This window comes from Telmatherina bonti (assembly GCF_933228915.1).
Source record: "Telmatherina bonti genome assembly, chromosome: 12".
Taxonomy (NCBI): Eukaryota; Metazoa; Chordata; class Actinopteri; order Atheriniformes; family Telmatherinidae; genus Telmatherina; species Telmatherina bonti.
Genome location: NC_136610.1, coordinates 15,520,971 through 15,545,453, shown reverse-complemented (window position 1 = coordinate 15,545,453; position 24,483 = coordinate 15,520,971). Strand labels below are relative to the sequence as shown.

At 38.5% G+C, this 24,483-nt stretch overlaps 1 protein-coding gene across 2 annotated transcripts in view; it reads left to right on the top strand.

Annotated features, from left to right (window-relative positions):
* rapgef2b (Rap guanine nucleotide exchange factor 2b) overlaps positions 1–24,483 on the top strand; it is a 97,129-nt gene that overhangs the window by 30,418 nt on the left and 42,228 nt on the right. For both annotated transcript variants that reach the window (XM_079249991.1, XM_079249990.1), the window contains exons 4-6: positions 7,372–7,455; positions 19,622–19,697; positions 22,216–22,383. In XM_079249991.1, the coding sequence (XP_079106117.1) occupies positions 7,372–7,455; positions 19,622–19,697; positions 22,216–22,383 (328 nt within the window). The remainder of the gene's footprint in view (positions 1–7,371; positions 7,456–19,621; positions 19,698–22,215; positions 22,384–24,483) is intronic.

Sequence of the window (24,483 nt, the reverse complement as noted above, 5' to 3'; positions counted from 1 at the left end):
TGATAGAAGAGATTTTCCAGTATGTTCACTGTCACAAATATCTGAAACAGCTAATTGTGTGTCAATAAATGTGGCTGTATGATAATAAAATTGATTTTCTCACAATAAGAAAGCAGCATCAACCATTTCTAACGCCTGTTTTTTTTCATCTTTTTTTCTGATTTAGCTGCTCTAGTGTGATTCCAGCCCAGAGAGAATTGCTTTTGTTTTAATTTACCCCTGCAGGAACACAGTGGGTTATTTGCTTATTGGCTCATTTCATTTGCTTAAGTATATATGCTCATGCAATTTTTTTTTTCCTCAGTTGTCTTAGTAGAAACGCTGTTTGCATGCATATGTATGCATGTGTTAACCTATAAAAATCAGTCAGAACTCTCCCTGATGAGAGCTGGGTATTAAACAGCGGAGGATCAGATTGAGTTTCCTTGTCTGAGCGAGCTCAATCAGTCTGCTTCTTTGACATAAAAAAAGGAAGCTTTTAAACGCCCATCTTCATGCCCTCCTCTGTTTATAACAATGGCCATAATGCGCAGTGGAATGAGGGCCCTAAAAGTCAATGAAGGTATTTGATTGTGAATGCACCCTATTAACTTGTATTGTTCGTACTCTGAGATGTATTTCACAAAACTTCACATAGTTTTGTGCTTTAAAGCCAAGAAGAAAATGTGGAAAAATTCCAGTTAGTTCAGTCATAAGCTCACTCTGACGATCTGGGGATGTTTGCAATCTTGGGGAAATGATGGAAAGATAAGGGCAATAGTTATAGAACTTCTTTTATTTCCTGCCTGGGGAGGTTGCTCGAGTGTAAACGCTACATGCAGGCACATACACACAAACTTTCACTTAGTATCTCTTGAAAACATCCATCCTATGAAAGGCTGAACCCCCTGAGGATTTACCAGCCAGAGATTATAGTGCTAAACCCTCCTAAGATGGAGGCTGACCCGGCACTTTTGCACAGTGGCTGCTGAAGAGGGCCAGCATCTTCTTGTCGGCCTTTAACCTACTCAGTGCTAACTCTTTCAATCCAACCATTGACCCATGGTCAGCTTAGACAAGTGTGGTCCAACTGGGAATTCAAACCACTTATTTCCAGCATGGTGGAGTTTAACAGTTTTTGCATTGTGACCCACGGGTGTCTAAACTACTAATATATTAAGTTATATAATTGTTTTTTCTTATTATTTCTTGTCACAGAACCTTTATTGCTTGCACATATATTTGTATCAGAAGGTGCCACCTTCTGAACTTTCATTCTCATGTTGTGATTCTCATATTGTGTTATGCTAATCTCTTTAAGATCAAAGTTGCAGCGAGGGTTGCATCAAAACAATCCAGTGAAAGAATTTAAGTGTCCTTTAGTGGCCATAAAAAAAAACTAAAATCATAAAACAAAACACGCAACCATCAGGTCACTCGACTACCACATACTGGATAGAGTGTGAAGAACACGGGTAAACTACTCATGTCTGAGCCAAACTAGTTCTGTGATTATGATTTGCTGTGTCCGCTCTTAGGAGACATTATTTGTGAGGATTGCAGCCCCCAGTGTTTGACCAAGTATTTAGCATGCTAGATGATTAGTAGAAGTTGATCAAGGAGGAGTCGTCGTGTATGGTTGCAAGAGATGAGGTGATACGTGTGGGCCAGGGTGAAACCTGGAAGAGAAAGAACAAACATACAGTCAATAACTGAAAGCATGGTGAGGAAAGTACTGCTTTTAACTCAGGAAATGGAACTAAATTTAGTTGAAATTCCAGCAAGTAAAATTATTAAAGAGGAACTGTTATTATCCAGGAGCTGTTTTTATTATTTTGTAAAGATGCTTGCTAGAGATAGGCTTGTTTAGATGACAGCAGTAACGTCATTATAATAATCATGCAGACATAGTGGTGATCAGTTGTTTGTACAGTGTGAACATGCATCTTTCCCTCATAACGATACACTTCCCGAAGTGTTTACATTACAATGATCTCACATGACAGCCTGGCAGTCCATGTTGTCTGAAGTCGGCTTACATGGAAGATGAACAGACATCAGGCTTGGCAGCAGTGTTGAATAATCTCCAAAACCAACATAAACTTCAGGAAACAGAATAAGCGGAAGCAAACATGATCAGAAGTTCCTGAATCAGCTGCAACTACGGTACCAGTTATTCTCTCAGCTTGACTCACTGGTATTTCCTTGCTTAATGCAGTGTTGTGTAAAAGACAAAAAAAAAAAAAAAAAAAAAAAAAGAGTTTATTCACGACTGTCAATGTGTGTATAAACTCTCAGCCAGAGGTTGAGGTTCAGCAGCAGCAGCTGTCAGAAAGTCGCCCTTCCTCTTACAGCCCCTGCTCCCTGTGACAGTGTGAAGCTGCTCACCTTCAGAAACACAAAGGAAGGAGGAAACTCACTGAAGAACTCATCACATCCCAGGGACCAGTGGGCTTCGTACATTTCAGCCCAGTCTATAGACCCTGGCAAGAGAAAAAAACATTTCTCTCAGGAATGATGCTTAATTCCATCTGCGAGGGAAATATATACCAGTAAAATGGAAAATCCATGAATTTTACCCTGTAAATCACAAGTATTGACAGTTTTTATGTAGTCTCAAACCCACTCATTGTAGGTTTATTTTTTCTTCATTGGTATTAGAACCGTTTTTCATAACATTTTAATCACCACCATTAAAATGTTATGAAAAAGGGCATTGACTCCCTTGAGAATTTTATGGTGAAAGCAGGAACAACTTATTTGGCTACAGTTGCTTGTTTATTCAGGGCCTCTACATGCAGCTGTGATGTGCAGATATACCTCTGTAGTTCAGAAACTCTGAATTTCATGCTGTTGATGTATCCCCAAGTTTTAGGGAAACTGCTTTAATTCAGACAAGGCCCCAAAGCTTGTTTTTAACCCTACTTCTACATCCAAGTTTAGGAAGAATCTCTTCTACTTTATGAACTTCCTCCCATTTGGAATTGACATTTTTCCGTTGTGTGATTATAATGCAGTAACATGTCAGTAGTAACTTATTTCTAAATGTTCTTTTCTTTACATCAACATATAAAACATAGCAGAGATGTTGATTAGAAAAGAACTCTCCATCAACAGCCTACACCCACACACCTCCATGTTTTGTCAAGTTGTTTAAATGTCTGGCACACAATTTACAACAAATGCAACGGATATGTCATTTGTGAACCTTGATGGCCATGAGTAAGGATTTAAAGATATTTTTTCCCTCATCACTTTGTTGTCATGATCCTTACCAAAACCTATGAGTGTGTTCTGTACCAAGAGCCTGCCACAAACAAATTCAGTGCAGAACGGCTCTGTATTTCTCCGTAATCCTCACTTGGAAGTATTAGTGTCTGCTAAATCAGTGTAATGTAATAACACACACAGCGAAGTTGTGTGTCTTTTTCTGTGTGCAGCTTCACACACTGCAATGATTTAACAAAAAAAAAAAAAAAAAAAAAAAAAAAAAACTGATCCCACCCACCAGCATGAGCTTTTCAGTGGAAAATGAAGTGGGCAGGTTATGATCTTCATCACTTGCACTATATTCATGTTGAAAGTGACAAAGTGAGCCCCGAGCAGAGTTCATATTTGTCTCGCTGTAGAGAGTAAAAAGTAGAGCTGTAGCCTACTAGTCCAGCAGCTGTTTGAATAAAATAATCCATGTAGGTCATTAGGGCTGTGACGATATGCTTTCGTCCCGATTCGATACAATTCTGATTTTATTGGTGCCGATTTAACAAAAAAAAAAAAAATGTACAAAACATTTTTTTGCTCGTCATTCTCCTTCTTTTAAATTAAGAAAAAAAAACATAGTAGCCAGACTATCATTCCGCTGCTGTAATGCCCAAGAAGACAAGTAAAAACATCAATGAAGACAATAAAAAAATTAATAAAATTTTGTAATTGATTATTTTTATTTATTTGAAAAACAAATAGTTTTTTTTTAAAAAAAAACAAAAAATGTATTTTAAAATTGTGAAGCAAAAAATCCCGATATTCGATTTTATTTCGATTCGACTTCCCCCTCTATAAGTCATGTTAGCCAGCGTTTTTCTTAAGAATTGCAAAATTATGAACTTCTGGCCTTGAATAGTAGTAATCTATCATTTTCATATTTATAAAAAAGAATATTCATTGTTATTAAAACTTCAGTTTTTATTACATCATTTCACTGCGCCACCATCTTTATGGTGCTCTAATAACCCGGTTCTCTGCCATGACAAGCTTCCCTGGTTGGTTTTTTAGCGGCTAATGTTTAGCATTTAACCATTGCTTCCAGTATGCGTGACCCAGATCAGTCAAGCTGTCTCAGTTCATAAAAGTCTTCTATCTCCTACTTTTTTTTTTGGAATGGTGTCTCCTCCTCATGCGAGATGCCCGCCCCCCCACCACCTCCTTTCCACCCCCCAACTGGATATGGCAGCTATTAATTATTAAACATTTCTTCTGTGCTCTTTTCAAGTACAAAGAGGAGCTATGGAGGATGGAGCTACAGGAAAAGGTTAAAGGAGAGGGGTGTTTTTGGAAGGAGTGAGAGATGTTGGTTTGGGTCAGTAGGGTGTGCTATCCAGTCTCGTTCATAATGCAAATGTTGAGAGGTGAAGGAAGGAGAAGTAAGACTTGCTTCCTCATGATATATAAAACTCCTCCGGCACTTTGTTGTTAGGTGTGAATTTATGCGTCCGTGTGGGAGCACCCAACCTTTACCTTTCTGTAAACACACACCAGTCCCATATTGCTAAGGTGTGACTGGTCATTGATTTTTGTTTTCTTCCCTCCCTTCAGTTTCAATTAAAAAGTCACACTTTGGCCAGATGGAAACACTTTGGTTTAGTCACTCAAGTTGTCTTAACACCGAAGCTCTTTAAAGTGTAGGGTCTAATTTCAGTCTGAGGAGTTCATTTCATCTACTGTGATGAGGTGATGTTTGAGAGCACCTAGCAGTAAACACACATGCCATGCAGAGAAACACTCATTTAAATTTCCTGTAAAGCCACTGCTGTAGCTGATAAGAGATTTTGCAACTTCAGTTGAACATCAAGCCGAAACCTGATCTGTTGCAAACTGATAAGTATCGGTGGAGATGGCATTTTTTTCAAAGGGATGTTATAAAACATTCTCTACATTCTTAAAAAAAAAAAAAAAAAATAGTGGACATCCACTTTGCTGTCCTGCAATATAAACAAGTTGGATCGTTATTCACATCTTTATTAGTCTTTAGAGTAATTAAGCAGCATGTTGGTGTCGGTTATAAGAGTTAAAATAAACAATATACCCTCAGAATAAAATCAGCGTTTGACAAAATATTTGTACTTATAGCATTAAATGTACAGGATAATTTAGCTTTAGGTTAAAAAAAAAAAATAGAATGGTCTAATTTTAGTTTTTTTTCTTTTTTTAAACCATGGTGCAATAGGTAAAGATGATTTAATTTTTGTATTTTAGTATTTTACAGAAATTAGCCAAAAGTTTTGCTTGTGTTGGCATTTAAAATGTGCCGGAATCAAGCTCCAAAGCGGGGTCACTGTAGGATAATATCTAAAGTTTAGTTGAATAATGCTTACTGGAATACCTATTCCTAAATTCCCCTTAAACAATAAAGATGGTATCAGTTTTACACAACAAACCAATACTTCCCTGTCTAAATTTGTTCTTCCTTTTTACAGACAGAAGTGTTGGGTGACATTTCGTCAACTAGTCATGAAACACGCTTCTAGATTAACAATGGTTTCAACATTTTTAATATGTTTAGTCACAGTTTATTCTCTGAAAGAATTGTTTTTAGTAAAATGTGTATCTAAAGAGGTTTAAGGAGTGCACAAATAATATTTGCAAAGCAGTGGATGATATGACATTTGAACTGACCTGCACAGCAGTGTCACAGTAATCGCACATGTTGTGTTGACCTGTTAGCCTTCTGGCTGATTGCATGAAGCCGAAGGCGTCATCAACAATCTGTTTAAGCTTCAAGTAGGTTATTATAACGGACTGTTTTGATAATCTCACATAAATGCTGCCAACTTCAGAGGATTCATACGTGTAAGATGATCTTGCTGCTATCCAACAGCGACAGCTGAAGGATAAGTAACGTCGTGAGAAGGGAAGAAAAAGAGATGCGTTTCGGATCTGGAATATTCTTTAAATATTACAGTTCTGTCTTAATTTTAGCAATATGCTAGTAGAATTAATTTCTTAGCAAATATATGCTTTGATTGTTGATCTGTATGCTAAATTTTGCACTGATGATGTTTTTCAATAGTAACCAAATGATAAAATGTTGTAAAAGCACCCATGGTTCTTTTGGATGCAGTCATAGACTCTGCAGTGTGTGTTTACTAGTGAAGCCCTTACAACCAGCATGCAAGGGTCAGGCTGAGTTGACTGTCTGTGATTTCCTTGTCTGCATGTTTCAGCAGGCCAGAGATGTGGGTGGATACCACATGACTCATAGAAAAACACAGTCGTAAATGACTTTCTCCAAAATGCTCATATCTGTAATATATAAATAATTAAAAAAAATTTTTAGATCATCATATTTTAAATCAATTGTTTAATTTAAAGAAAAAAAACATCTTAGTGCAATAAAATTACTAAGAATTTAGTAAAATATTCTTTCCTAAGCAATCATCAAAACCTTTTGACATTTTAGTTTAAGTTACCCTCTGAAATCATCTGATTTAGAAATTGAAAATGGATAACATGGTAGATGTGATTGTTTAAATTTGAAAAGGAAATCTTGTCAGATGGCGCAAAACATTTTATTTGCTTTTTAAACAATGTTTGCAATTGCCATTTTTGCGTAATTACATTTACACATTCTTGGAAAATAGTTTTGGGGTTGTATTGAAGGCATTCCTGCATCCAAAAGCAGACAGGAATACATTATACTCATTACATTTGGATTGGGTTTCATTATGGATGACATGTGCTATATAAATAAACTGGCCGTGTCTTGCTTTTACTATTTCATGGTACATCCATCGATATTTCAGTGCAGCCAGTTCATGTTGTACTTATGACTGAGTGCTGATCTTTGTCGGGGTTCCACACGTTAGCCAACCAAACAAAACAGGGGTTTTTATGAATGAGCCCAGGGTCTTACCTGACAGCCTCATGCAAATCTACTCTAATGGAATCCCAACATGAGAAGAGTCGGCTTGAGAAGACATTTGTTCTGAGAGAGCAAAAATGGGTTAAAAATTTCAGAAGTATTTGAAGTTGAAGTATACACTTTTACCTTGCAGAATTTTCTCAAATCTCTAATTGTGTGACAATGTATTTTTGTGTTATCTGGACATCTGTCCATAAAAATGTCACTGTCATTAGATTCTTTGTTGATTTGTTTTTGTTTTTCTGTTTTCCCAGCCCTGATGACATTGGAACCTGCTGGTACATCCTCTTATCTGGCTCAGTTTTCATCAAGGAGTCCATGTTCCTTCCAAGAAGCAGGTACAATAGCTAGCCATTTTTAAGTGTTGTTTGGTGATTAGACCTCAAAATAAGATGCAAACAGCTGCCATTCCCCAAGATCTTGAGTCCAGTAGCAAAGGAGGAGAAAGGAAAACAAAAACTTAATACCGCAAAGGGACGAATGTGCCAGCTGTAATTTGTTCGCTCTCAAGAAGGTTTGGTTGTCCGTTTCGTCCGTTTGACTTATTCCAAGAAACAAGCAAGTTCTTTTACAAAACTGGCTTTTTACTCATTATGTGCTGTTTGTACTGAAAGGCTCAGATTATATACTGGCCAAGATTTCTAAAAGGGAAAAGTCCTGCCTGTTCTTTTTTTGTTTTGGATCCAAGAAATTGACTGCATTGATGTTGTGATCAAAGAAATCCACATCTGCCAACAATGTAAGTTTTCATCAAAGACATACACAAAGTTATGTTTGTGAGCAACATAACTTTCAATTAAGCTAATGAAAACTTTCAAAGAGTCTGACTTGTATCAAAGATTTTAAATCTGGGACTGTTAAGCAAGGGTCGCATGGAAGCTGGCGCCAATCCCAGCAAATGGCAGGCGAGAGGCAAGGTACACCGTCGGACAGGTCGCCAGTCCATTGCAAGGCCAACACACACACACACAAACAGACAGACAGATAACCATTCACGTTCACTCTCTCTCCTGGGTGGAAATTAGTGACCTATTAACCGAACATGGGAAGAAGCTGGAGTACCTGGAGAGAACCCATTCATACACGGGGAGAACATGGAAAGTTCACACAGAAAAGCTGCTACTTGACACCTATAGAAATATAAAAGAGTACAGTTTAGTCATAAAACTATAGAAATAAGCAACACTTAAAGTGTGTGACATTACAATTAGCTAAATAAAATGTCTTCAGAACTTTTACAGCTACACAAGTGGGAGAAACTAAAGTGTTGCCCAGGAGGCGACCATATTCTTTTAAAAGGGCAGCACCCTCACACCTCTGCATTTAATAAACACATTATTTATACAACTCTAGCATACCTAAAAAGGAGAAGGAGCAAGATTCAGTCAAATCTGTGGGACCTTTATCAAAGAATTCAAATTCACCGTTCAGTTCTCGGCCATCAGCTCACAGCAGTGATCACCACCTCTGAAGCCAAAGCCCAAATGTTAAAGAGCTGCAATTTCACAAGTAGATCCATTACATGAACCATCTCTGTGGGCGTCTTGACAACAATGATCTTTTTATCCATCAGGCTTGCATAACACACCTACAGCCACTCGGAGCTGGAGGCCATCACTGTGGAGCAGAACTGTTCTGGCTGCACAGGGGAGGGCATCAGCGGTCATTCTTTGGGTTCATATGAACGTGGGAGGCATTTAAAAATGTCGGTTTCCACTATAAATGTGCCAGAAATGCTGGTCCTCTCTTAAACATAACCTTCTCAATTTTACCAAGGTGAAAGTATGTATGGGATGCCTGAGGGGGTGGGGGGTGGGGGGTGGGGGTGGGGGGGATTAGCAGGTATTGGCAGATTAAAGTTAATATCTGACCAGAGCCACAGAGCAAAAGGCACTGAAAGTGTTTACTAAGCATATGCTGCAAAGAGGCCTGTCTGGGGATCCAGTCTGCTGCACAAATAAGAATGGATTTGATAATTGTCTCTGTTGTTGTAGAGTAACGCCAGCTGCTTTGTTCAATGTCATCACTTTTCTTTATTCTGCATGCTAGATTATAAAGATTAAGATAAAGATGATAGATTATAAATATGATCAACAGCATTTGAGCTTTTCAGAAAGTAGCGAAATTCACCTTGGTGTTTGTACAGAGATTAGGGATCACTTTGATCTTGGGACATTATCAGAACTGGCTAATGGTTAATGAGATATCTTCACATTTGTTGTGAAAAATCACAAATAAGTCACGACTTATATACATTATTGTTCAAATAAAGGTTAATGTTTTTTGTTTTAAATGTGTCAACATATCACAATGAATGCAGGCTCATTTAATCAAAAGGATTTTTGCACCCCCTAATGAAAGCTAAATTGGCATGTTTCCTTTATCCTGTTTCTCCTCTGAGCTCTCTCTGGCCAGCAGAAGTCAGTCAACTGTTGGCTCTTGCTTTTTGACGTTCTCTCTTTGTTTTCCTCACTTCCTCCTATTATGTGTTCCTTTCACCACAGTGTGTGTTCAGAATAGTCAATATCAAATAATTTGCAGGTAAATCAGATCATTTAAGCAAAACAAAGCTGTAAGGTAGTGCTGAAAAACAAAAACAATGCATGATTTTAAACTTAAGTATCCCTCTTATCCTAACCAGCTAGTTGTAGTTGGGTTATTCAGTGTGAAAAAAAACAATAAAATGCAACTTGAAAACTTTAAACTACTTAAAAAGAAATACTGAATTGTTGAGTTCAGTGAGAAATAACTAACAAATTGATAATAGAAATGTAATGATTTTTTAGTGCCTGTTACTACTCAAATAAATCATTGCATATTGTTATCTGACTGCTGATGGGTTTTCCTACCCAATCTGTTTGTGCGCAGCTTTCAGTCGTTCATATGTTAATGTTTTTATTCAATCCTGTTAGCTGTGTAGTAAACATATTTAGATTTGTACTGTCACTAATGAGATAAAGCTATTTTCATCTTTTGCTTTATAATATAATGAAAGCCCCATGGTACCACTCTGGCAAGCCATCATATAAGCATTCATGTAATGTGACATTGTAAACTGATGTGATTATTTCTCCAAAACGTGTTTGTACCTGATGCAACCTCAAAAAATCATTCTAAAACGTGAGTTTTTTTAACAATAGTAACATAGTCTAAGCTTCCTGGTGCATGTCTTTGTGACAAAAAAAAAAGCAGAAAAGTGTTTCCTTGTGGGAAAAAGAGGCTAGACTTACTCCCCGGTGTCAAGCAGACGTTTTTGAAATAACACATTCACACTGGCACTTTTTGATTCCCAGTTTCAAGGACGTCTGGGTCAGGAAACTCGCTCAGTTCTGAATGAAAATGTACATTTTCACTTCTGACATGAAAAGGAGAAGAATAAAGCTTTTCTTTTTGAGCAATAGTTTTGTTATTGAAAACGGTGCTGAAAAGGTCCTTGATGATCCGTTAATGTACAGTGTTGGTGGAAGCTATCTGATGACGGTGATGGATATTACTGAAAACTCTGCATGAACAGGTGTGTGTTAGCTTATGAATGAGTTAGGATGTTGAAGGTAAAATGTTTTAAACCTACTGAGAGCTCTTCAGAGCCTCACTATTATTGTGTTATTTGCTCCTCCATAATAGGCTTTTTAAAAATGTATTTATTTATTAAAGGCCATTTCCGATCACTGAAAAAAGACCTCTCTGCCTCATCTAGTCTATAAAGAGGAAACTAGTGAGGGCAAAATGGCTTAAAGGGGAAATTGGTTGTGACACAAAGAACTGAATGGAGTCCAGTGGGACTTCCTGAAGCTTTTAAAGATGTGGTGGAATTGGGTTTCAGACAGACTATGCCTAGAAATGACTGTTCATATCAATGCTGGCAGCAAGGTTGCAAATCTGATATGCCTCCATCATTCTCTGTGCTTCCTCCCTCTCTGTTTCCCTCCCCGGTAGCCGTAGTGAGATCTGATCCAGGAAAAGATGAATGACTCAGTCATTAAGTGAAGAAGGAAGAGCTGTCTGTGCCTTGTGTGAAACAAAATCCAACCCATATAAATAATCTTTACAAGTTGATTTAAACCACGCAGGTGCATACACTGGTAGATATGTTCGGATGGGAATGGTTTACTAACAGCTGAACCATGACCTATTATTAACATTCATGACAGACTCGATTAAGGTGCCAGGGATGAACATCACTGTTCTAAAACAGCAACAACGTTTAATGTTGCTGTAAGTTTTGAGCTTTAAAACCAGTTGGAATTTTTCATGAAAGTTGGACCTTTTTTTATTCTTTTTCCTTTCAAGTATAAAGCAGCCATCACACCTTGTGTGCTTTGCTGAATGTTACATTTACTGATCTGATTAATTGTCAAGAACAAACAGGCCTTTCAATGTAGAGGTTCTATATTCGTCCTACACATGCATACATTCGGTGTGGGTTCTTCAGCTTCCTGCCACAGGCCAAAAACATGTGCGATACATTGATTTGTGTTTCTAAGATAAACCCAGGATTCATGGCAAGTATGAATAGTTTATCGTTTTGTCTCTGTGTTGGCACTGTGAGGGACTGACAGCGTGTTCAAATTTTACCCTACCTCTCATCTGATAGCCAATCAATTCAGCTTTATTTCTCCATCATGGACCTGCCTCTGTTTAAGACCAGGCTAAAGACTCATCTGTTTAGATCAGCCTATGGCTGTTGAGATTTTTACATGCGAATGAACTGCTATTTTATATTTTTACTTGTTTTTATCTTTGTTCAGCACTTTGGTCAACTAAGGTTGTTGTAAAGCGCTTTATAAATAAAATTTGATTGATTGATTGATTGATTATTTTTTATAGCATCATTTTACAACAAAGTTACAGACAAGGCATTTTACAAACATAATAAATTTAAGCCAATTTATTCCTATCCAGTTAAAACAATGCCGCATTGGTCTTGTATAATAAGTGTTCATTCAAGCCCATTTTTAAGTCTGTCTAAGGAAACCAAAGGATAGCACTGGATCTTGTAACATCATTAGCAGCAGGCTCCTGCTAGATTGGACGGATGGATGGACAGATGGATCTCTTATATTAAGCCTATTATTTTATGTGCTGCATGTTTTCTGTAGTTGTATATGAAAATCGGGTGTTATGCAGCCAAATCCTTCAGTTTGAACTTCATGAAAGCTGTCATGTCTTTACAATATGTGGTGTTGAAAACCTGAAAGAACAGTTCAAATTAGGAAATTAACATTTCCTATTACATAAAATGCAAACTCAGTAGATGGCATTTTATGAAGAATCCCATCAGACTTTTAAGCGAGATTTCTGCACACGTTGCATCTGGTTTTAATGCGTTTTATGGATTTTTCTGAAATCAGATAAATCATTTATGCAACAACTGCCATGTTTGTCTGCTCCATGTGAGCTCTCTGAGTTCCCGTTGGTCAGTGTTCTGGAAACATGTCAGATATGTAGAGATCTGCTGTGTCAGTTTTCCTGAGACTTATCACACATCATCTGTGGATAATTGCAGACATTTTCTTCCAGATGTTAAACATCTGTCACTTCGGCATTTTCGGGGCTCAGTTTTTGGATTTTATTTTTTTATTTACCCACATTTAACACTAATATTATTGCTGTGCTCCGTTTAAAGTTTCCTCCAGAAAGGTTACCAGCTTAGTTTTATTCATGAATTTAGGTTAATAAAATGCAAATAGTTCATCTACAGTTTTATTGAAACTCCAGTGTGTGGATGTACAAACTTCCAGTTTCATGCAAACTTTTTTAACCCTGAATTTCTTTCACTTCCCCTCACTCCTTTTTGCTGAGTGCTTGTTTCTAGCATTTTAATTTTGGTTATGAGTCAGATTTCTCATCACCATCATCTATTTTATAGGTTAACAAAACAAAAAGCACAAACATAAACAGAATTCACTCATATCAGCAACCAACTTAGCAGAATAATGTCAGTCTTATGATTTTTGTGTCTGTGTGTGCGCGTGTGGGACCTGCTGAGAAAGAGGAAAAAAAGAAAAGAAAGGTCAGTACAGTTCAAACAATTGCTTGACAGACAACAGCAGCTGATACAGACTCATGTTTAGACAGCTGACTCAGTCTGGTGATCATTTATTCTCTAATTGTGCAACTGTAAACGTCCAGTCCACCTCCAGTTCCTTGACAATGACCTGTGCTCAGCTCCGATAGGATTTCAATAATCTGTTGGGGGTTTTCATTTTTTTTTTTAAAGATATTTTGCCAACAAAGTTAGGAAAAGTTTCCTTTTATTTTCTTCGTTTTCTGTTTTGTACAGTGTACAGCTACAGTGCATTTTAACTCAAATAAGTAATCATTAAAATATTTAGTGTTTGCATTTGAAAACACTCCATTACATTAAACAGCATTAAGACAACCAGCATCCTCACCTAAAACAAGAAGCTATCAACCGACTTGAAAATGTGTCAAAAACTTTAAATTATTCTGCACCAGAACAAGAAACATAAAAACAAATAAATAAACAAACCAAAAAAAAAAAACAAAAAAAAAAACCCCCAAAACTGGCATGTCAGCATTCCTTTTTTTATTTTATTTGTCATGTTACCCATGAAGGGGGAAAATAAAAAATGATTACATGTCTCAGCCTGGAGTAGTTTTATATTTACTTCACGGGAAAATATGGTGGACGGGAGGTTAAATAGGCTAAACTCATGCTAACTTTATATCTTATTTATACCAGCATTTGTTTTTGTTTTTTTTTTTGTTTTTTTCAACTGCGTTTTAATGTTAAATATAATGTATTTGTGTTTAAAATGTTTAAAAGTTTAGTCTTTAGGAAGTTAGCTTTTTTTTTTTTTTTCTTAATCTTTCCTGATGCATAAAGTCAGCTAATTCTATTCCACAGACAAACAATGATATGTCATCTTGGTTATATCTGCTCAGGCTCTGAGACTTAATTACATTAATAAACAATCTGAGCCCCATGACTGACATGAATGAGCATCTAAATTTCTATGACTGATACGACTTATTGAGTTTAACATAGCAATTTAGAATAACTGATAAACTTCAGGCAGTTACTTTGCAATGTAAACGTCAGTATGTCTCTTCCGACACACAGGTGCTGCTTGTCAATATACCTTAAGCACATTCAAAGCAAGAGTCATGCAAATGATGAGAGAAACAAAAGTGTAGATGTTAACTCAAAAAGTTAAAATATCTTTTGTCATCACAATCAATCATTAAAATAGACTTATAGTCAGTTTATTCCAACTTATAGAGCAAACGCCATTAAATGCATTTATTTTAGTTAACCTTTATATAACCAAGTAAGTCCATTTGGAGCCAGTTCTCATCAATATGAGAGAGGAGATCAGAGGTGCATGCACAGAATGAACATGCCCACACATCATAGATAGACAAAAAAAAAAAACACTTTCCCAGCAAATATTTTTTATTATGGTTTTAAATATGTCACTTTAAAATCAAGAAAATCTCATTCATCATCCCATTTAAACTCAAAACTGTAAATTAGGTGAGTAATTTCTCCTCTGATGGAAAGGTTTAGTGTCTACACCTAACACAGTATAAACACACGCGCACAGACACACACACACACACACACACACACAAGGACACACACTCCACCCTCTCACTCATTTGTAACTGTAGCAGGAAGTGAGTTGTATGCTGGAATGCAGGTCGTCGTCTACGCACCACATTACACAGAGAGAGGGAGGGAAAAAGAGAAAAGGGGGCAGAGCCATTGGCCATAAGCTGATCCACACACACACTCCTGTTTCTCACACACAAATCTCAGCAGCGCTGGAATGTGTACAGGACAATATGCCGCAGTCGCAGCGAGGTCTTCAAATTTGGAATGTGTTTGTTGGACTTTCTCTGGACTAACAGAAGGGATATTTTAGAAGGAACCATCCTCCTTATCTTATCAGGTGGCTGCGTCACTCTGGGAGCAGTTTGGAGAGTCAGGGGTGAGTGATCAGTCCACAGCAGCAGCTGCTACTGCTGCCTTCTGCCACCCAAACACACGAGTATACGCCTCATTAAGGCTTTGCCTTGAAACTCCAGAGTTTTTGGTTGTAACTTATAAGTTTGACTTGTCTCCAGGCGCCCGAGCTGGCTGCTGTAAAGCCGTCAAGTCTGGAATGTGAAACATGACTTTGATCTGATTTTGGATTTGTCAGCAAGCGTACTGTCAGTAACGGGCGTGTGCTCTTCATGTTTGAAGGATTAGATACAACTTTTCTTTTTTCGGGAACTCTCAATCACAAACAAAAGCCTCCTGGAAAGAAACTGTGTTGGAATTACGTGAATAGCTGCAGTAATGACTGATTGTTGTGTCGTAGAAGTTGAGACCGGCTTGCAGAGTCATATTCACTCCAAACACGCTTCTTCTGTGCCCTCTTCATTTTGCCATCACAATGTCAGTGGGGTTGTATTTTGGGAAGCAAAAGTCACGAGTCATTCACACATTCTTAGCTGCGGTGTCAGCTGCTATTTCAGAGGTGGCAGGGCAAAGGTTTGTGGTATGCGTGTGGTGTCACCATGCTGCTACTCTAAGGAATTCTGTTCAGCTTTGAAAGGTGGTTGGATGGTCAGCTGCAGCCCTGAGGGGATGCTGGAGAGACACGAGCCAGAATGCGGTTTTCATTGACTTAAGAATTGTAGCCAAACACTCAGGAGATTCCAGTCATCCTCCCTCCACTTCACACCCCCTCCCTCTTTCTCTGTGCTCAATCTAAAGTCTTGCATAACCAGGGAGTTTAATCTTTGTCTTTCTTAAAGGTCTGTGCTCCATCTTACTACTTTATACCAGAGTAGGATACAGAATAATCATTGCATTGTTTCACACAGACGGCTGGAGGGATCTGAGGCTATGATGGTGGGCTTGACAAAGTGAAAGGCTGATGATGCATGTGGAATGACATTCCAGACACCCAAGTTTGTTGTATAACCGAGGGGAATGCAAGGCCGCCGAGGCATGGGCGGTGTCGGTCAGTCAACTGGGAAAGAGCCTCAGGGTTTGATTTGAAACCGAGATACTGTCCACAGCTGGAAAAAAAACAGCTGTACTGTTAAAAGAAAGAGCAGATACAATAAAAAAAAATTAAAAAAATCTGCTTTTTTGCAGTTTTGGATTATTAAACTGAGGAATAAAGACTAAATGATTGATTCTAAAATGTGTAAAACGGATTGAAGTTGACATCTGCAATGATGTTATGATCTGGGATAAAAGGCTAGAGATGGAAATGATGTCAAACTTTTGATTTTACACCCATGTGTGATTGCACATTTGACCTTGTATAATTTGAATGAAGCATTTATCATCACAGTCTGTTTAATATCCAAGTAAATGCTCCTTTGCAGAAAAATGGATTTATTAAACAAGATTTTATAAAGGAGCGAAAAGACAAGGTCACAAGTGACAAGAACATTTTTAAAGGATTATTCACTAAATTTCTCCTTAATAGATATTTACCTGAGTGAATTTTCTCCAAGATTGTTTATGAAATTATACGTTATACAGATAATTGTTGCCACATTTTTGTACAGAAAGTAGGACAGCGATTATCTTTACTTACTGCTGTGTTCAGTTAATCTGCAATATTTATTCTGTTATTATATGTGCTTATCTGTTTTTGTAAGTTTGCTGCCCAGCGCACATAATAGTTCCCAGGAAAGAAAACATAAAGTGTACATAAACTCGTGACCCCAAATTCCTCAGTATTGCATTATCCAAAAATAAGCTCTGCGCGAACCTAAGCATTATAAGAATAGCAAATAAAAATTGAAAATTTGCATAGGTCAGATCTGTGTTGTGTGAAAGCAGGAATCTCACTGTCCTTGTCTAGTTAGCAGCGACGGGCAGAATTGTTTTTTAATTAAAATCCACTCTGTTTGTTAGCTAATACAGGTTGTGAACTTCCAAGGTCTTGTGCTCTCAATACGAGCCCTTAAGTACTGAGAGCTTTAATCTCTGAACAAGATACTTTTTTGTTAGAAAAAACCTGCCTACCCCCACTCTGCACTACCATAATCCCTTCTTTAATATCTCACATTGCCTCCTGTAAAATGGAGGATTGGATTACGAATGTCAGGAATGTAATGGAGGAGCGTGATTGAACATGTCACTTTGCTGTTTGCATTCGGTGGCCTGATGTGTCTGCAGTGCATATAGGAGTAGAACTGTTCTCCCTCTTTTTTTTTTTTTTTTTTTTCCCACAGCAAAATGAGCCCAGGGAGGCTCACCAGGATCAGTGCTGGTAGCAATTCCAAATGTCCATAAGATCAGATCAAAAGCACTCATCCGTTCCTCTGAAGCTGCTGCCCAGCTGACAAATCATCTTTACTGGAAAGTAGTGGCAAAAGAATTTACAGCATTTGTCTTCTGCCATGAACGGGAGTGAAAACACTGAGTAAGCTCTCCGCATACAGCTCTGTTTTGCCCTGTGGTGGAATTCCGGCTTCTGTTTGTCAGGGATACAAGGCGAGTTACAACAGCATTAAACAGAAAGCGAACGGCAACAATCAGCATTAACCCCCTCGCTGCCGTGTCTCACAGACACTGTCGAGGTGCGTCCAATCACTCCTCCTTTCTCTGGTTTCAGGCTGTTCTTCTCAGCTCGAGGTTAACAATGGAACAACTTTATTTTAATTGTGAGGTTGACAAATTGGTCAAGTAAAAACTGCAGCTTTGGCAGAAGAACAACAGAACAGCTGACAAAAGGGGAAAGCGATACAAACTCTCTACAAAGAAAGAGTAGCTACATCGACTTGCAGAAAATAAAAAGCGCCACAAATAAGAAAAACAAATGTGCTTATTCCCCAAAGTGGCTCTTGTCATACTGCTCGTACTTTGCAGTTGGCCGGTGTTTACTTATCAACCTGTGCAAGCTGTGCATGTAACATGTTGCCACAAGCTCAGGGCTCCAAAGCATTTAGGCTGTGCTAGGCCTGAAGTCTGCTCCTGTCAGGGTGATTGATGAAAGCTGCCAGCTCTATAGCCTCAGAGCAGGTAGCCACACACCACTACTCCCCGCTCACTTCATCTCTGGCCACCACGAAGAACTTTTGGCACCAGTTACTCAGTTTGTGTCTGTCGCACAGACTCAACAGACTGTCTCAAACAAGCCTCATTAATGGATTGAGAAACAAGAAAGAAGTTGAACCACAAACAAACTAAAGACTGTAAAATTAACAATTAATCACCTGCTAATTTTGAATATTCACTTTATCTACAATGTTAAAAGAGATGACCTGAACACACTTCTGCTGCTTCTGGGGACAATGGCAGATGCAAAAACAGATGCATTTCATTTGCTGCCAGAACATAACATGGGCAAGCATAAAAGTCTAGTATTTTAAAGACTTTAAGAATATATAAGATCCAAAAAAAAAAGGAAACAATATTTTTCAAACAAGAAAGTTCCAGATTTTTTAAATGACTTTGACCATTGAACCAGTAGTAACTATTCAGAAAATCTATAAACTGAATTAAGAGAACCTTAAATAACTTAACTAACTTTGAAATATTTATCTAAATAGCATTTTTCAACAACTAGGGAGCAGTTTTTTTTTTACCCATTAATTGTTACAAAAGGCCACAATGTAAAAGTTTCAATGCTTTAAAGGCAGTTGTTCCACCTCAAAACATTTATATGTTATAGACAAATCATCACAAAAAGGCAGATACTATGAGTTGTCTGACTTCATTTAAATGATCAAAACATAATCTTTTTTTTTTTTTTTTTAGCAAATTGTTTCACCTCCAACAATGTCAGGAGCGAAAAATCCATTTGCAGTTTCCAAGAAACCCTGTTGGTAATAATATAAGAAAATGAGGTGCTGCCATTAAATCTAAATATTGCAAAGCAGCTAAAGGCTCATGTAGAAACTCAACAGTTTTCTTGTTGTCACTTGAGGTTATCTTGCAAAATAATAAGCAAACATACGAGGCATAGGTCACATTCTGAATCGAAAGATGTTAAAAATAACAAACAAGGGCGCCATTGTGTCTCTGCATTGAGGTTGCATGCTGGACAAAGGCGCTATTCTTCCACGGACCCACTCCTTGAATCTGCTCGTGCTCAGAATTTCCATGGCGGCAGGCCGTCTTTGAGACATTTTTGGTCTTTGCTGCTTTTAATATTTCCCTGCTTCCCCTCCTCATTCGGAGCCAGGCATACTGTACAAATTGTGACGTCGGGAGAGTGGACTTTTCCAGCAGAGGGTGTTCCCTCTCTGAAACTGAAAGGATGAGCTGTTCATTCACTGCTGATCTGTGTCAAATTATATATGGAAGTTCCATGCAGCATATTTAACACCGGGCAAAGAGTTGCCTAGAAGCTTTCAGAAACCTTCTGAGATTGTTTTTACGTTCCCTGTAAGAAAGTGGAAGATTAACTGAAGCACACTTCAGTATGTGCAAACCATAGAAGCCATAACACAACCAGGACTGGGCTCTGCTGGTTTCAGGTTGACAGATCTTTTACATATTCTTTTAATCTTTTTGTCTAGTTTTGGGAAGCGATCAGCGGGCAGCCTGCGACGTGGATGTGAGTGCATCGTCCTTGAACCCTCAGAAATGATCGTGGTGAGTCCCATTTTTTTTACACAATTTTAAAATGATGAAGTTAATATAATGTCATGAGTGCAAATATGCACACCTAATATTCACAAAATGCCATATTAAATCATGTTTTGAGCAAAAAATGTTCTTGGTGGCAACTATAGAAAAATGGAAAGAAATAGCAAAACGCAGCCCTGAACATTGGTACAAGTCCTCTAATATGTTGCATCACATTGTAATGGATTACACTTCCAGCTTTGGTTCTAAACTTCACTTCCTTTATGTGCTGTAACAAGTGCTGAATTTCATCACCTGCTTCCTGATTAAGGAGAAATCCTTTTTCGTCTTTAAGTCCAAAGTGGACTTAGAAATCTGAAGTTTAGCTTAGTCATCTGGGATCTTAGATTTGTTTATGTTTTCAGCATTGTTGATAACAAGGTCAGCTTTGATTTTAAAATAACATCATTAACAGATCTGCTTAGTGCTTGTTATCAACCTTCACTGACAGCATTTGAGCAAAAATGTGTTTAATGTGTCTTTGCAATTTAAAAGAAATCTGGTCCAGGTTTAATTTCAAAAGTAAAAACTTTGAGAACAAATTATTCTTAAGAAAACGGAGCACAGAGACTATGTTGGCAGGACTATACAAAAATAAGTCAAACAGAAGCTCTCTGGCATCTAAATGTCCTGTTTCTGTATGTCAGGTGGGAGGACCGGATTTGAAGTCCAGATGAATTGCAGGCTGTATAAATGCTGCAAGAAACAAAAAGATTTTCTTTATGGAGAGTATTTCATTCCAAAAAAGGTCTTCTATTTACCTTTATCTCTAAACAATCAACCCCAGACCTTAACAGTTTCAGTTTTGTCACATCAGGTTGGAAAGACCTGAATGTATCTGAATAAATATTGCAACTTCAGTTTACACTGAGCAAGTAATACTTGTAGCCATATATAACTAAATATAAATAGGAATATACTTGTTAAATTTATTCCCCCTTTATAATTACAGTATAAAGAGAAACTGTTGGTTCTAACAGGTTGCTTTCGTGACATTTAAAAGATATAATTTTAGAATATGTCTGATAACTTTGTAAAACAAACAAAACTAAAAAGAAGCATGACTTGAAATTTATGGAAATTAAGGTGAAAATTGCCATAAATGCAACAAAGGTTAGAAAAAACTAAGCTGTGCAAATAGTTCCCCCTCCTGCATTTTGGCTTAAAACTGACGACTTCTCCAATACTTAAATATCAGCAATAGTTTGGTTTCAGATGAGTGTTAGGGTTAGGGTTAAAATTCCACATGTACACGCGCACACACACACACACGCACACAGTTACAAAGGTGTCCTACTGTCATCTTTCGTTATAGGAAGACATCAGAGATGACCCACATCTTGTCAGTGTGTAAAATAACAATCAGCTAGCACGGCGGCAGTTACAGCACATCTCTCTTTTTTTTTTTTTTTTTTTGCTATAATTGGTGTGTCTCCATGGGTGTGAGTGGGGAGGGAGGGTAGAGGGGTGTGTGAGTTAACTGAACTCCTATCAGAACAGACAAACCCCTTCAACAATAATACTCTGTTCTGGTCTTACCCCTTTTTGCGATTATATGTGCCACTCTGTAATTACTGAGAAGAGGCTTTGTGCTGCGGGAGCAGAAATAAATATGGATAAGCCCCCCCCCCCCTGCTGAAAGTCTGAAGCACACACATAAAAAGATTCATACCTGCAGTTTCTAACATGATCAGATAAATGAACACGTCTGCACAGTATACAGACACACACCTGCATGCTCACACGCTCCCAGATTTGCAATTAGACACACAGTCACAATTTTATGCTCTCACTCGCTCACAGATTTGCTGCCGTTGTCATGGCAGCAGTTGGTGAGGCAGAGAAAGATTTTTTGGGAAAGTAATCCCCAAGGCAGATCGCCTTCAAATGTGAACCCACAGCGAATGCAGCAAGAGAGATGGGGAATGGGCCCTAAACATTAAGAAAAACTCACATGTGTCATTCCATCAAAAGCTGAAGCTGCCTGGGACTACGTGTTGTCGGAAACTGTAGGATATGATTGGATGCTACATTAAAAGGAACATCCTGTTCTTAGTTCCACGTGGAAAATGTTGTTTTTTCCCCCTTTTCTTCCTTTTCCCAGTTTATTAAAAATTAAAACATGGATTCTTTGCTGTTAAACGTATGATTTAACTGAGTTAGATGTATTTATTAGAGATAAGGTTGAGTACCTGAGCTTGGTCAGAGTGTTTATGTGCAGCTGTTGGTCACGTTCATCCTATCGCCAGTGTCTCCAGCTCACTCTCAGCCCTCTGCCTTTCCACTCTGTCTCTCTGTTTGTGTTCTGAGCACGCTTTGACGTAGGTGTGCATCGTGTAACCCACACACGCACTTCTATTTTTACTCAATGAGGACAGGAGGCAGGGAGGAGGAGGAGGTGGGAAATGTTTTTTTGTGGGGGTGTGGATGAGGACGGAAGCAGTCACTCCTTCTTTCTGTTTGCCTTCCTTCCCATCGCATCCAGGTGGACTATATGGATGAAAATGAGGAGTACTTTCAGCGGCAAGCCTCACACAGACAGTCCCGGCGGCGCTTTCGGAAGATCAACCAGCAAGGGGAGAGGCAGACAATCATCGACACTGTGGATCCGTACCCGACCGGAAAGCCGCCCATAGCCCGGGGATACCACACGGTGAGTTGCATCCTGCGCTGCAGTTTTGTGTTTGCCCTCGCTGTGGCGGATCGCTGTGCGCTCCAGCGGTGCTCTGTTGCAGTGTTTAACTCTGCTTGCGTCTCGAGCTACTTCTTTAGAATCTGTTGTGAAATCCCGCTTCCGATCCCAGCTGAAAATTTGGGTTTCGTGTCATGTCAGCTTTGTGTCTCCTCTCTGTTTGCTGCCTTTAGCTGAACCCTGGTTGTAGATTGTTGTACTGTGATGTTTTGTTTCCTGGGGAAGTGCACCCCTGTCTCCACAGGATGCACTTTGAACCTATTTTCCTCAATCACCTGTTCTCCTTGTAGTGCTCATTGTTTCTGTCTTCCTTGTTGGATTCAAGTTGGTGCACTGAGTGCAACTTGTCTTGCTTCTAACCATCACGCTTTTATCTCTTTACTAAATGTTATGTAGTTTTTTCTTTTTGCTGTTTAGTTTGTCTCTGATCCCTTGGACTCCTTTTTGTGAAAACTTTTTCATTTATCTATACACTCTACCCAAAAAGTTTAAGTATAAGCCAACTTGAAGCATGTATAAAAATAAACAACTGAATATTTAAATATTATGGTCACAGCAAGACATTTAAGCAATGCACGGTTTGGATATTTTTACCAAATAAGTTAGTAAAATTTGGCAAACCATGTTTTAAACTTGATTGCTTGATAAAAAGCCACATTCATTCAGAAAGATGGAGATTCCCAAACATCTGCAGCCCACCTCTTCTGCTTGAAGCTGCTTGAATACTTGTTACTGGTGAAAATGACTTGTTGATGTTGCAGGTGCAAGGTGTTGTCAGAAGAGTAGGGAAAATACAATATCTCTCGTTCTGTTTCATTCATTTATACTTTTTTCACTCCAACTAAAGACAAATCTAATTTGTTACGTAAGCAATGTCATAATGTGGACCTTTTGGACTTTTTGTTGCAAGTAAGAAAAGGGAAATTTTGCTTCCCTTTTTCTAAGATTTGTTAGACATAGGAAAATATCAGGTGTTGAGTACAAAGGTGTTAGTTCCCTGTTGTGTTGCACCCAGCTTTTTTCCCTCTGAGCTTTATTTCCCTGGGAAGAAGGAGAAAACTAAAATACGCAGCATCCAGTTTCTACGTTCAGCTTCCTGTTCTGCACAGTTCCATTGCATTCCCCTCATTCCCACAGCTCCCTCGGGTGTTTTGTCAGTGTACCCATTTTTTTTCTTACAGCATCCTGCAACAGTCACTCTTAAAAAGGGAAAATATAGCAAATGTACAATCCATCCCCCCTCCATCCTGCCCCACCCCAATCTCTAAACGCAGACACACTGTTTTTCATAACAAGACTATGCTGAACTTTCTCATGGCCCAACATCTCCCACCATGCACTCAACTGTTCTTGCTCCAGTACTGCTCCTGTGGGAAGGATGGAGCTGGCGCCATGGCAACCAGCGGTCCCAAATGGGCTCTGCTCTAGTGCACTTTTAGAAGTACAGTGGGGAAGGGAGCTAACTTAACAAGAATGTAGTTCTTTGCTGCTGCTGCTGCTGCTGCTGCTGACAGAGGGGTGGAGGGAAGCAGAGTGACAGAGAAGCTGAATCTGGAGGATGCTAAGCTGACGTAGCAGGCTAATCTCCTGCATTTAGAATGCCAGACGCAACTCAGAGTTCCCTTCCTCTCTTCCCTGAGGCATATTTAGGATGTGCAAAAATGCAGCGTGAAGATTCTTGGGAGTGAAGAAAAGAAACGTCTCTTGCAGAGACTTTGTTGCATTTAGGAAGCCCAGCGTGTCATTTTTCTGCTGATTCAGATGCACATATACGTGACATGAAATTGTAGTGTAGATACATTTGACCGAGGCTAAAAGCAATGGTCAAAACAGACTGCAAGAAGTTCATACTACCAGTGTCATAATCTTGCTACCATAAACGGCCAAACTACTTCTACGTGTGGTGGATGATCCTGCAACATGACTTCTGTTTTGTAGTTGTCAGCCAATAAGAATGCAGCATAGAAATTAACACTACACTGATATCGCAAATGAAAACTAAAGCAAACCTTTCCAGTGCTAATGGAAGTCAAATAAGGATGTAGCATGGGAAAACACCCA